The sequence below is a fragment of the Gobius niger genome (assembly GCF_951799975.1).
Source record: "Gobius niger genome assembly, chromosome: 21".
Classification (NCBI taxonomy): domain Eukaryota; kingdom Metazoa; phylum Chordata; class Actinopteri; order Gobiiformes; family Gobiidae; genus Gobius; species Gobius niger.
Window position 1 is genome coordinate 14,694,451 of NC_136872.1, and position 14,657 is coordinate 14,709,107.

Here is a 14,657-nt window from a genome sequence, read left to right on the forward strand (position 1 = left end):
GAGAAGAAAATGTTGACTTACAGGCAAGTCAGACATTTTATATAGTGTAATTCAATATTAGAATTTCCCTTTCCCTGCATGAAAAGCAGTCACAGTATTAGAGTTATATAATGATAATATGAAGTTCTCATTGTAACCATCCTAAGCCAGGCCATCATAAGCAGTCCCAGTTCAGCGTCTGGTTTGAGCTGTAGGCAAGTGGGAAGGGCATCTGGCCTTTCCCATTGACTGTGAGTCAGTCACACAAACCCAGCTGCATTCAGTTTGTACCAAAGCACCACATAATACTCCAGATCAACCATTCCTTTACCATTATCGCTCAGCAGTATGAGCACCGTATAAGACGCTGATGTAACAAAGTGGTGTGATATAAATCAACTGTGATTATGCAAAACCTTTTGTTCAGTTTTGTAAAATAATTAATAATTACTTCAGCAATCAGTAATTATACTCCTTCATTAAGCCATAATTGGTACTATAGCAACCAGTGGGAAGAATCAAAATCTACTCTGATATAAAGACTTAAATTAGTCTATTATGGTAATTAAATAACAACGAAGTAAAGAAAGAATATTATTATTATTAAGATTCTACTAAGGATGCAAAAAACATATATGCTGTATTTTAGAAAGTACTGTCCCTGATTGATAATAGTGCTACCTGTCACCACTGCTACTACTATTACTAGTCTTTTTAGGCAGACAACCCAGAAGGTGACGCAATCGTGACCGGGTACAGCACCCTGTAGATGTCCGCACCTGCTAAATGGTAAATGGCCACATTTATATAGCACCTTTCTACCTGCTTTAGGCACTCAAAGCACTTTACATCAAGTAACCGGTCACTCTTTCATGCATAAACCAGTGTACACAGACACTGGAGGCTAGGTGGGTGAAGTGTCTTGCCCAAGGACACAACGACAGTGTGCACCTGCAGGATTCAAACCACCGATCCGCCGATCACAAGACAACCCGCTCTACTCTCTGTGCCACCGTCGCCCCAAGGATGACAGTGCTTATCAAGCCCTGGAACCTGGCCCATATGGAGGGAAGCTGAATTTAACTAGTTGTCCCTTTCACTTCTGTGTGGACACCAGTGCTCTGAACCAACACTCTTCTCTGCCTTTATCGCTAAAAATACTTACTTTGGCTCTTTGGGATGAGCAGAATATACAACTACGACGACTGCTACTGCAAAGACTGCTAGCAGTATTATGTCGTCACACATAATATCTAGTCCACATGAGCATCAGTTGAGATAAAAACCATTTGAGGGGGTGCTGTGTGGAGAGAATGTCAGTGTTCCCCGGGGAGGCCACACCACTGTTTGTTTCTGCAGAAGAACACTGCGGGCACCTTCTGCATCCGCGCTAATCACAAGTGATCAGTGCACTTGTGCAAGATGCCCACCACAGGGAGAAAAGTGAGGCAACAGAATACATGCGAACTGCACATACAGAATCCAAAAAATATTATATTATTTGTAGGTCACTATTTTCAACCATCAAAATTCGTCACTATCAGTTCTATACGCCATGTCTTGGAAGTTGAATCTCCAAGTTGTTCCAGTTTTGCAAAGTGTGCATTTTAGAACAATGCTCCTTTCTCTGTTCATAGCCCAAAACACCTTCCAAGACTTTTTCCACTGCACTGTACGCGTCATAAAAGTAGGGCAATGTGTGAAAACAGCTACTTTATGACTCCCGCACCTTGGGCTTGACTTCTTAATTCGCCAGCTTTGTTCTTGTGTTGGCAAAAGAAGCCATCTGTTTAGTACACTCCTTGTCTTTCACGACGGATACAAAAGTCCTAAGTCGACACAAGGGGAGGAATATTAGATTCCCTCAGTTGTAGCCTATGCATGTTCGTGTCCTCCTGATCTTCATACCGTAACAGATAGGCATAAATTATTTAGCGGCCTGTTGCCGTGAATAGCTTGAGCGCCGAAGAGTGGAGCGAGGACAGGGGGGAAATTAACAGCAATCGGCTTGCTCACGGCATTTCAAAGTACCACAACATTGGCATAATTAGATCCCCTCTCTAGGAATTTTCTCCCAGCAAGACAAAAGCGTCCCTTTCTCTCCTCTTCCTCATAATTAAAACGCAGCTTGTCCAGTGTGAAGGTGCTCCAAGACGCCGTAATGAGAGTTGTGCATGCTACGCTAGGCTAGCTATCGGCCGTTTAGAAATTTTATGGCACGGATTGCTGCGTAAAGGTTGCAAATCAGACGAATGAGAGATGAAGGACAGCTGCAAATGGCGGAGTGCGGCCCGAGCAGGTAATTAACCAGAGAGGACCTCCCCAGGTAACGGCCTAATAGGCGAAGCAAGCGCCGACACAGATGGAGGGAGGCGGCTGGAAAACAAGGAGCACTTCTCAGTCAGTACAAGGGGGGGAGAAAAAAAAGTTGACATTTCACAACAGGTCGCGGCCAAATTTAGCACCGGCGTCATCAGTGTCGCCATCAACAAAATACAGTTGCATCGAAGAAGTTCAAGCCGCCGAGTGTCGCCCATGTTGGTGGCCAATTATCTCGACAGCAAATGACAAACAGGACATTGTGAGTCAACAGGAAACAGACAGAAATTTGGCATTCATGATTTTTAAAGCGAGCACATCACACTTACTGTTTGGGGTTATGTGTGACTGATAATCCAAGCCAAGTACTTCAACTTTCCCTTCTAAATCAGTTATACAGCAAAACATTTTTCACACAACATCAGTGTCAAATCCAGTCGTTTTGTTTGTTCCCTCACAAATGCAGAAATGACAAAAATCCCTGTGAAACTTCATAACTTCTTTGACTTTCTTTGGTCCCTTTCAAACATTTCTTTAACTGCCAAGTTTTTTTTTTTATATGGTCGGACCTCAACTGTCAGTTTTTCTCATGGCGTACCAGACTCTGTGTATGGAATAGGAAGATCCTGCCCAGCTATAGCAAGGATGGGCCATGGAGAGAATTATTAAAAAGTTACTGGGCTTAGATTTGCGTTTATTCACCTAAATCTACTCAAATACATTCATGTCTTTGGATGGGGTCCGGATGCTGAGTCGCTGAACAGAACAGTAGCAAACGGAGGACACGCAGGCCTTGGTCATTATTCCCCGCGCCAGCTCTGTGAACATAAAACAGTTTACAGTCTGTCAGTATTATAAGGTTAGGGCTGTTGTAAGTGTTGAAAAATAGTCTAAGATAAACGCAATGTGGTTTGTCCTAACTGATGATGTGCGGCTGTAAACAGGGAAGCCTTTTTCACAACAATTAAAGTGCGAGGGCGTATTGATTTCCGATGGTGCTCTCCGGTGCCTCTGTGGCTGTCACACCGAGGCCCGGGGTAAGGTGACCATGTCTGCGCTGGCCGTGATAAACCCGGCTGCTTGTGGTCAGCTGCTCCTGTTTACTCCAAACACTCACTGAGCACTTCTCCACGCTGCACTGTGGGATTACACGCTGCACTGTCAGGTGATGAAGTCAGCAAGAGTCAAAGCTGAAAGTTTAAAACTCCCTCAAAGACAAACAGGCAAATACAGGAGGTTTACACAGAAGCATCATGGGAATTGGAGTCAACCGAGAAGAAGGGTCACAACTCCAGGCACACCTCTGTGATAAACAACCATAAATCAGAAGACAAGCTGTCAGTCCAGTAGATCCATCATGGCCGACCCGCTGCGTCCAACACACGCTGCACCTCCACACACGTGTCAGTGTAAGGCGGACACGGGCAGACAGAGAGAAATGGCCCATGCAGATTGATTGGCTCTTTAAATGAGTGGCAGTGGGGTTATGTTGATCGATTCCATGGATAATTGACTGATTCGGGTGTTGTTAGACGTGAAGTAATGACTACATGTCAGCGCTGTGATGCAACATAGCCTGGGGGCGTCTTAACTTCTACAAATGACTTCGAAACTCAAGGAAGACCTTGTAAAGAAGAAAACTAAATGGTTGAACTAAACTGCTGGACAAAAGAGAGAGAAAACAAAACAAATTAAAAACACAGCTAATTACAATCGTTCAGATTTCAAAATTCACACCACATCAACTGAAGGCAAGCAGTTTCCCAAAAGGAAAAATAAGCCAGCTTTATTATGCCAAGAGGTGGCGACTGGTAAAGGGAAGGACACTGATGCATAGAATGCAAAGCGACTTTTAATTATTCTTGGGAAAAGAGCACAAGCCCTTGGCTTGTTTACCACTTTACCGGAAACTGCTTGTGATTGCTTTGTAATTATCTCCTGGATAATGTAAAATTCCCCCTCCCCCTTTGGTCCACTCCTTCATAGTGCCACACGCAGAAGTGATCAAGCATTCATCATTTAGCCCAAATGTTTGGACTTTTATTTGTGGGAGGGGGAGGCCGGGCTAATAGATTATGGGTAATGAAGCAGCTCGAGCAGGAACACAAATAGGACTTGTTGTTGTGCGAGACAGTGAGGCGCACCTCTGCTGGATAATCACTCTTCCTTTTGTCTCATGATAAGCCTAGAGCCTAACCTTCACCCAAACAGCCCATCATTTCCCCTCTGTGAGACCTAATGAGACATTAGCCATACTAACAAATGGTGGAGCAGAAAGTCAAAGTGACTTTCCAGGTAAAGGCCGTTTGCCGGACCATAATCAGTCCCAGAGTGCAACTAAAAGATGGAAACAAGTCGGAGTGTGTGTCTGCTGCGCGCTGTGGCTTTTACAGTCCGCCTCTCAGGGCCCATCAAAACACATGTAACATCTTAATACGCCTCAAATAGAACAGGTAATCTGCCAGTGCCGGGAGCAGTCTGAGCCACTGTCCACTCGCCCCAGTCCCACTCATTAATACAGGAGCAGCACTTAGATGTGGAGATAAACGAGTGGACCTGCGTGTTGAAGCTCATTATTCACTACACCATTTTATGAGTTCTGTAAACACAATTAAAACAGTTAGCATGCACACGGCTGTAAACGCCATGCTACAGCGCTCTGATTAGCATAGTGTGGAATGAGCCGCAGACCTAATCCTAATGTTCATCCAATACACATGGCACTACATGAAACACTAATGCATGCTTGAACATACTTATTGTTTTTTGGAGTTGTGGGACCGCAGATTCGGGGGGGTTGATGAATACAAGATGAATAGAGAAAGCTGGTGACGCGTATGTGCATAGAGGGCCGCGTTCCCCCCGCCGGGCCTCCCTGCACAATTAGCTCGGCTCATCCCGGCTTTCTGCTGATGGGGAAAATGTGCGCCAACCCTGAGTAGCGCGCAGTCCGGGGAGTCCAGCCTGTTAGCCGGTCGCAAGAACGCGGCTGTATTAGGTTTGTATTAAGGCGGCATTAGCGCGGCGTATGGGTTCGGGGAGCGGACACGAGTGGGTTGGACCGGAGCCCCATAGAGTTCTCCAGATCAAACACCTGAACCAATTAGACGGCCCTCCTCGAAAATCCCCCAAGACACTTACAGTAATGTCATAAACACTCGCACGGCAGCAGAGATACTGTAGAGGCGGATGGGTTTAGGAAGTGCTCATACCTCCCTCTATCACACAAAATCAACCATTTGGAACTTTTAACCATGCTATAACCGTCAACTAAAACATACCTAGACTAGTAATCCTGTTCTCTTTCTTTGTTTCTTCTACTGCTGAAGCGGTTTCATCTGAATTTCCTGGACTTTGCTGTGCAGTAGATAGAATCCGGATGTCTTCACTGCATTTTTAGCTCATAAACTATCACCAAAAACAGATTTGAGAACTTGTACAATCAAATTACGTATTGGCATCATGGATTTGTTAGCATGCTTTTAGCTAAATACGGTGGCTTGGCTTGTATCTTGTTTTTATCCCTTTCAGAGCAGTCTTCACCCATCAAGTGCATTCACCATAAGCAGAATAATTAAAATGATTGAAAAATGGTGCTCAAAAGCAGATATATAAGTCACAAATGCATGTATACACTTTGAACCTGTGTGTTATTATGTTGTGTTGCAGAAAACTGTTTTTTTTTTTTTCTTCTCTTAAATCTACAAATCAAGGCTTAGAGGCTGCAACTTTCTGTATCAAGTGCAATCGATGGCTCTTTCCACGGACATAAACGTTTGTGAGTGTTCCAAAACTACATGATTGAAAGCGATGGAATGGGTTTAGTATCGTTTTGGAACCATTTTGGAGCAGAATGCAACATAACAAAATAGAAATACTCAAAAGAGGTATGAACACTTTCCCAACCCGCTGTATATTTAGAGCGCAGAACTGAACAGGGACCAAGCTAAAGAAAAGCTATTATGGATTATAAAACAGGCTGCTCGAAAGATTACTGCTTTACAGGGAGGTCTGTGCCAAACACTGACGAAAAATAAACTTCATGCCTTGATATGAACTCGAAGAGATGTCTTGTTTCGGAGGGACTTTTTTTTTTTTTTTTTCAGCATTGACATTGGTCGGGTGTGTTTGCATGCACATTAATCATTAAGATTGTGTTTTTGCAATGCCCTGAAGACACTGAAGGCCAAGGCCTGAGCGAGGGGACACTGGTACATGATAATATTTGGAGAAGAGGGACTTTCTACGGGGACGTGATGCACATGTCTGAGTCACCAGCCAAAAATACATTAAGTGCAGCATCCAGTGACAGTGGAAGAGATATGAGCCATTACAGCTTTGGGACATGGCTTAACACAAAACAGGGTTCAGTGCAGGCAGAAAAGGCACATCGAAACACGGATCCAGCAGCTTATTTGTCTACCTCCTTTTTCTTCTGGGGTCAGCCACGCTAGCACTTTACAGCACAGTATTAGCCTGGTGAGAGACACTTATGTGGTGTATTAAAGAGAGGGCATTATGCTTTGTGCAGGTATTTGGTAATATAATCTCAAACACATCGTCGTCACTATCCAATATTATTATCCCGCAGTTTCACTTTCTGATCCTCAGTGCAGGACAGAGTGAATGACAGCACAAGGGACCAATCAGAGGAGGTGCTTTGTGGGCGTAAAATGTGTCTGACACGTTCATTGGTTTAAGCATCACACGGTCTGTTGTGGTCTTTCCTAAAACTGGACCCAACTCAGTCTGACACACAGCGGATTTTAGGGAAATGTTTCATTATTTGACGACTCATTTGGATGGATTTAAAGCTGGCGAGGTGCGGGAGCTGCTGTGTGTTTGTGGAGTTTATAGAAGTCCGTGGCAATGTGGGCCTGGATATGTTCTGAGATTGTAAATGCATTGTTTGGCTACTGCTTAAAGGGACTATGCGGAGTTTAAAAATGTTAAAACTAAGTATTTTCATCCCCCTACATGTTCCAGCCATGTCCTAATGTATAGAATTCGCCAATACCTGTTTACCACAACTGCCTCTAAAATTCTGGACGGTCTCTCATAAAGGTGTTAATTCGGGTCCGAAGTGCCGTCATGCACGAGCTTAATATAGAAGCTGCAGTTACACGTCAGACCTGAGGTGGCAGTAGTGAGCATAAAATGACCCACTTGCATCTAGTCTCTTTAAAGATGTCGGATCATTTGTTTTACTGCGGTGCTAGTTCTGAGAGCCATATTGATTTTGTGGCTAAAACAGGCTCATGTTGCCGAATGAGCACTTTTTCTTGCAGTATTTTTAGTAATTACTTTGAACAGTAATGAGCTACTTTTGTAATACTCTAACTCACTCAATTATAGTCAAAACACACCAGTCATACTTCATTTTGTGGTGATTAAGGCAGCAGCTAGTGATTATTTTGATTTTGTTTTTAGTTACAGCAAAAGAAGGTCCTCATACAAACTACTATATTGACGCCGGTCTGTTATGTGATTATTAATAATATCAAAATAACAGGGACAAATATATTGCCAAGTTAGAGCTATCACAATATTCGCTGACACAACATCCCCAAAGTATAGTTTTGCACAACTTACAACAACGTTAAAACCGAGTGTAAAGAAGCACGACGACTCAAGCTTTCATCTCTCCTAAACCAACTCCTACCGCGATTTCTCCCAGCAATGAATCTTTCTTAGTCCAGAAAACTGCTGTGCGCTAACTAGCTAAACAAACAAAGTAAACACTGCGATAATGGCTAAAGATAACATCCACAGTGAAATGAAGGGATGAAGGTCAGTAATTGGGCGCTGGTGAAAAGGGGGGGTTTGTTTTGCTCCTGGCGGGGGTCCAACTTGGGCACGTGCGGTACGGGGCTCCTGGGCGGCTGCGGGAGCGGAGGTTAAGAAAAGCAATTAATCGTCAGCGGCGGTAATCAAAGGAACCTCCCCCTCCAGACACCTTGAGAGAGAGAAACAGAGAGAGAGGAGGGAAAAGAGTTGTTTACAGATGCCGCGGGTGCGATCAAAAGAGCCGCCACCGGGGCCCTAAGTCATTTCAGGTGGGATTGATAATGCTTCACAAGTTGAATTCCATGTTTGTGAGAGTGCTTTTTACCTCCCACTGTGAAGGAAAGGTTTTTTTTTTAAAGCCGCTATACGACTTTCATCTGAGATTTAGGGAAAAGTATCAAGAGATTGTCAATGAAGCCTTTTTCCCACACATAATCAAAAACAGAGCGGAGGATGCGCACTTCCTGCTCCAGTGTGACAGCTCTGTATGAGAAGACTCAGATCTATGCAAACTGATACAGGGGGGCAACTTATTTCAGGAAACTAGCATTTCTTAAGAGCAACTCGTACTTTTTAAAATGACAAAGTTTCTCGTTATTAGCGATGTACGATTGTTCAAAATGCGAGTACAATTTAATTGCAATATCTTACTAAAGCAATTTGTTTATTTATCAAACTGTGTTAAAACAAGACAAGACAAGACAAGAATAAACAAGGTTGAAATGTAACTAAATTAGGGAAATCATGACGAACACTGAACTTTTGTACATAATAACAATAATAATGCCTTACACTTGTATTGCGCTTTACAAGCCTGTATTACCAAGTTTCTCAAAGCGCCACACTATCGTCATTATTCATTCACTAAATACTCCATGGTGGTAAGCTACTGTTGCAGCCACAGCTGTCCTGGGGCAAACTGAAGGAAGCAAGGCTACCAGTCTGTGCCATCGGCCCCTCTGACCACCACCAACCACTCACTCATGCACCACGTTCACCCCAGGCTTCCTGGTGTTACCAAACGGTCTCCCATCAAAGGCCCCACCAGGCCCTTCCCTTCTTAGCTTCCAAGATCTGAAGGATTGGGCAGAGCAAAGGCCAATACATATTCAAATGCAGTATTATTTTAGACTATTTTTTTAATATATAATTTATATATGTAAGTCTGAGTTAGAGGGATATTTGAGCCATTTAGCTAGTTTTCTCCCATTGCATCTTAGTTTTAGAGTAAGACCAAGCTGACCCTTTGTGATGCTTATTTAATGACCTTTTGTCTGCAAGCAAGTAAGCGATTTCCCTGACACGCAAATTCATTCACAAATAATGATATATCTGGTATCCACATGTAGTATGAAAGGCGACTGAGAGGACGCTGTCATGACTCGATGGCCATAGTCGCGGCTAAAGACAGGCGAAACATACAGGCGCTTGCATAGACGTTACATTACTTAAAGACCCAAGACTCAACATCAGTTTTGTTTGTTTTTTCGCTTACAAAATGTCCACCTTAGTAGCTTCTATAGACCTGCCCAAATAGTAGAAAATGCTGTAGTTGTAACAAAGACACCTGTATGAACCACAAAAACAAATCCAAAAATGTATTAGATCACATGCGCTACCGAACACATGATGCATGCTTTGACTTTAATCAAATATTACAATTTGTCAGAGCAAAAACCACAGCTTTACAGCAGCTTTACAGCTTTAATTCCAGCTTTCCAACTTTATGTACCGAAGAGCCATCGACGAGAGCCGCCATCACAAAGACAAAGGCATCATTCCCCCTCGGTGTCTCCGTTTCCCTCCCCTCAAACGGTTTTTGATGTGACGCCTAAAGTACAGCTCTGGCACAACACCACAGCATCTGCAGCAGCGGGTGAGCACGTTTAAACAAGTACCACTCGAACGCCGCGAGCAGGACAGTTGGTCCAGAAACAGAAAAGAGAACCCAAATAAACTAGGGTTTACGCAGCCAAAAACAGTGCCTCCTCAAACCAAACTACGCTAAAATGAGCTTAACGTGGAAATATCTTTCAAAAACATTATTCTGTGTCTCTTAGAATTGATATTTTATATATTGATACACTTTCATTTTGGAAATATCTTTGCTAAGAAAGCACAAGCAAAAAAATGACATTCTGAAATTGGCAGTGGGAATAACATGATAAAAAACTGTGAAAACAAGCTTTCACTTTTAGCTAACGGCTAGCAAATTGATGGCACTACAGGAGTTCTCAAAACTGCTTGTATGCAGAGAACTACAACCTTGGTTTTGGCTAGGGGACAAACTTATAACGTGTTTATGAGCATTTAAAAGTTTATTTTACCCAATACGTCTCAATCCAAAACATTTCCAACTCAAACTTAGCCTTGCTCAGTATAGCACTTAAGAATCATTTCATATAGTGCACTGCCTGCCCCGTGAATGGCACTTGTCTTATGAAATTGAGCTCTGTGATGAACTGTAATGTGATAAAGAAGTTGGCAGGATCTACAAAGAGGGTGATGCAAACAAATGTAAGAACACTAACAAGAAGCGTACTATATGGCATGCGCACTTACCGTTATAAAACTGGCACTATCAAAAAAAGGGTGAGCTGAGTACTTTGCGGATTGGTCGATTGGCATTGCAGAAACTTCAGAGGCAAATCAAGAAGTATAGAAATAAGAAAATGTATAAGCAAAAGGTGTTTATAGTGTAATATTACAGAAAGAAAAGAGAAAGGGGAAAAATGGCACATTGAGTAAACTAAAAGAAACTAAAAACAGAGTCTAAGAGTTTAAGTTAAAAAAAAGTAGTAGTGGTGTTTTAATATGTTGGATGTGAGTCTACAGCAGGCTTTGATTTCTCTGAGTGGTAAAGCTGCTCTACAGCCCAATATGTGCTTGGGCCAAGTCGGGCAGCACTCCTCCAAAGTGGCGCTCGGTTAGCCAGTCTTTACGAAGAGTGAAGTGAAGTACGGATCAAATACAGAGCATAAGTGTGCACACAAAAGGAGCTGAATTTAACTAAGCCATGGCGCGAGTAGTAACACGGCTGGGACTTGCTGTGATGAAACGTGCTGTAGGCAAGAGCAGACGCTTGGAAAAAAAACGGAAAAAAAAAAAAAAAACGCATTAGTCTGTGTGCCTGTGTGAGCGCACTGAGGTACCTGCAGCTTTTTAAAATGTCCTGAATGATGGGCACCAGTCTTTTGCGCCTGACTGCCGAGTACTGGCACACTTTTTTGTCCGGACTAAGTGAATACATTGCTTTTGAAGAGCAGTCGGCCCGAACTGGGACTGGGAAACTGGAATTCTCTTTAGAAAAAAGCTGCTCAAAATGTGTGATGAAACTTTCAGCACCACGGACAGCGGCCCTGGAGTAGCCTGACTAGGGAAGCGTGTGTAAGAGCGGAGGCAGCCCACGAAACAGCAGTGAGCCGATGAGTTCATTTGATAACTGAGGCTTCATCCTCTCAACCTCATGCATTTGGCTGTTTATGTCTCAGCTCGTCCGAAAGTGAAGCCGTTCACCCCAAACATGCACACACTCCTGAGGCGGGCCCGCCCTGCTCCCCTGTCTCTGGGTCCTGGCTGCATAATGCAAGGCCTGAACCAGCCACTCAAGCATGAGAGGATAATCTGGCCACAAGGACAGGCTGTGTCAACATTCCCTTTCCTTCCTTATTTATTTCTTATTTATTTATGTAAACAGCAGCTGCAGGACTGAGGAGACCGGTGTGCGTGGCTACAGATGAGCCACACTCACAACTAGGGCAACGTTTCAAAAGTACAGCGAGTATTTAGTTCAAAGCCAGCCTGAAAACTGACAGCTGAAACCATTACATTTGCACTTATCATTTATGTTTTGCTAATTTGATTTGTCTTCAAGTGTAATATTACGTATTGAAAAAATAATAAGAAGAAAAACGAACAAATTGCAATCTATAAACCTTGCCTTGCTATAGGGTTGGGCGATATGGACCAAAAGTCATATCCCGATATATTTAGGTTGAATATCGATACTGTATGTCCCGATATTTTTTCCACAAAGTGAGAGCTGTGAAATGAAATGTTAAGTCAAAGTCAGCATTTAAAGAGACAACAAAATAAAGTGCTCAGTTTAAGATAAACCTTTTTAAACATCAGCTTGAGATTGCTGAGGTTTCTTTTCTTTTTTTTCTTAATAGCTTATCTGAATTTGAAATATCCTGTGATACACCATATGGTCTAATTCCATATCTCATTTAAAAATATATCGATATATCTTAAATATCGATATATCGCCCAGCCCTACCTTGCTAAGCCTAGTGTGCATGGAGGCTACAACCCTTTGAATCTGCAGATATTTACCTTATCATTCATTTATTAGTTTCACGATAGGGCTGAACGATATGGACAAAATGTAATATCTCGATGCGATACGATATAACTATGGGTTAGGTGAAAATAAAAACATAATAATAAAGAGTGCAGTTTTATTGATGAAAATCTACATCGTTTATGTCTTGCTTTAATGTTTTGAATGTTCATATCTCGATACGACACGATAACAATATATCTTTCGTCCCTGTTTCCCGATGTAACAGAACTAGCCTTGGTCAGAAGTTTGACAATGTCTGATACAAACTCTTTATAGAAGACTTTAAACGTGGATTAATTCTTGCATTCACAGCAACACACAATGATGAATTCCGGATTAGGGCTTGGTAACATATTTGTGCTTATAGCTGACATCTTGGCTGAGTGCGCGTGAAACCAGAGAAGCAACTCGTGTCAGAAGAAGCAGATGGAGTCTTTAAATGTCTGATGTCTGTCGCTCGAGCGTTTCACAATGATCGGCCTAAATCCATTTTGCAGCCACAACTGGGCACTTTTTGACTCACAATGACTTGCATTTCTGATTCATGCTTCCTTTTGTTTCCGGTGTCTAAATAACCGCCACAATATGAGTCTTCCGCAGCCAATCAGCAGGCAGCAGCTGGAGAGGCTAATCCTCTTTAATTTGTGATTATTTGTAATTCTAAATGGTAGCCCCGCTAAAACCGCAGGAGATTCATTGTTTAAAGGTCCTCCTGCACTGTAGCAACCTGGATACCGATAAGAGAAATAAATAGCCTGTATAGATATCCCCGGCTCTCACTGTGCTGTTCAAGTAAATTACCATAAAATCACTGTGCAAACATTTGGCATCAATCGCCGAGTATGAAGTGCTAAATAGCTGTGAGCCCTCTTAGCATTCATAAGGAGCATTTCATTGGCATTCTTGTGGCTGATGACTTTAGCCTCACACATTCCCCGCACAAATTAGAATGTGAGAATTGAGTGGGATTTCATACAGCAGCACGGTAAGTGTATTTTAAAGGCAGCGCTGATTAAGCTGGAGGGAAAGAGTGGAAGAATGAGGTAATTATCTCCAGTAGACTCCACTGTTGTGCTGTGAGGAAAAAAAAAAAAAAAAAAAGGGGGCCCAGTGCTGCAGGATCAAAGTGTTCCCTGCATCAAACCCTCTCAGCATAATCCACGCCTGCATCACCTGGCGTTCACCTTACCTGGCAACCCTCAAGTCCCAGGACGCACACACACACCGCTACATATAAAAAGAGTAGCAGCTTCTCTAGCCAAAGATTAGACTTTTTTTTCTTCTTCTTCTTCAAAAAGTTAAGAAATGCTAAGTTTGTATTTGCCTCCCGATTATTGACAGAACGCTTGGCATAAGATTTATTTTGTCTACTAGGTTAAATCATTATTGATCCAGGGGCAGGATGCTTGAGCCTTTACCGGGAGCTGTTGTACCTTTCACGGAGTAGTTTGGAGACTATACGGGGCGCTTACTCCGCTACTTTTCCGTTCAATTAGAGGTGTAATGTCGCGGAGCAAAAAAAAAAAAAAAAAAAAACTTTATAATGAGTAGTAGCCCACACAGCAAACTGCGCACGCTGGCAATAGAAAACGCAAATCGCAGTACAAGTTTGCATGCGTGAAGTTTCCCGAGAGTTTCGACTTTTACGCATGTTAGCTCTCCAACGCGCGTAAAAGCCGTGCGGGCACATACGGAGTTGCCAGAGTGTAAAAAAAAAAAAAAAGGCAGTGATATTTCAGACGGAGACGTGCCCTACCTGCTCGTAGCAACTCTCCCAGGTGAGGTTGAGGAGGCAGGACGAGAACAGCTCATCTTCGCTCCGCGCATAGCCCTCCATGGTGCAGCAGACACTCAGGCAGGCAGCCGTGTCGGGGGTGAGGAGGAGGGGGTGGGGGGGTGTTTTAATCCCTCGGCGGGTGTCTCCTTCTTCTCCCTTTTTCCCGCGTGGAGTCGTCCCGCGCCCCCGCTCTCCGTGCTCCGTCCGGCGCCGTGGAAGCTCGGATCAGACGAGCCTCGCGCTGGGCTGGCTGCTTGTCTCCGCTGTCACGTGGTGGGCACTTTCTTCCCCCCTTCCCAAAAAAAAAAAAAAAACATTGAAGGGAATTTTGTGTGTGCAGCGCATAGGCAAAAGCCTCCAGATGTGGCTCAAAGCGGACGGTACCACATACGAACCAATAATAAAGGTGTTTTGTTATTGTTTTTTTCTCCCGCGCAACTTTAACTTCCG

The 14,657-nt window shown here is 43.2% G+C and overlaps 1 protein-coding gene across 3 annotated transcripts in view; it reads right to left on the reverse strand.

The window, feature by feature from the left end:
- The window catches only part of ppargc1a (peroxisome proliferator-activated receptor gamma, coactivator 1 alpha), a 308,069-nt gene extending 293,748 nt beyond the window's left edge, over nt 1-14,321 (reverse strand). For all 3 annotated transcript variants that reach the window (XM_079580342.1, XM_079580341.1, XM_079580345.1), the window contains exon 1: nt 14,187-14,321. In XM_079580342.1, the coding sequence (XP_079436468.1) occupies nt 14,187-14,267 (81 nt within the window). In that variant the 5' untranslated portion in view covers nt 14,268-14,321. The remainder of the gene's footprint in view (nt 1-14,186) is intronic.
- Between the last annotated feature and the right edge of the window lie 336 nt (nt 14,322-14,657).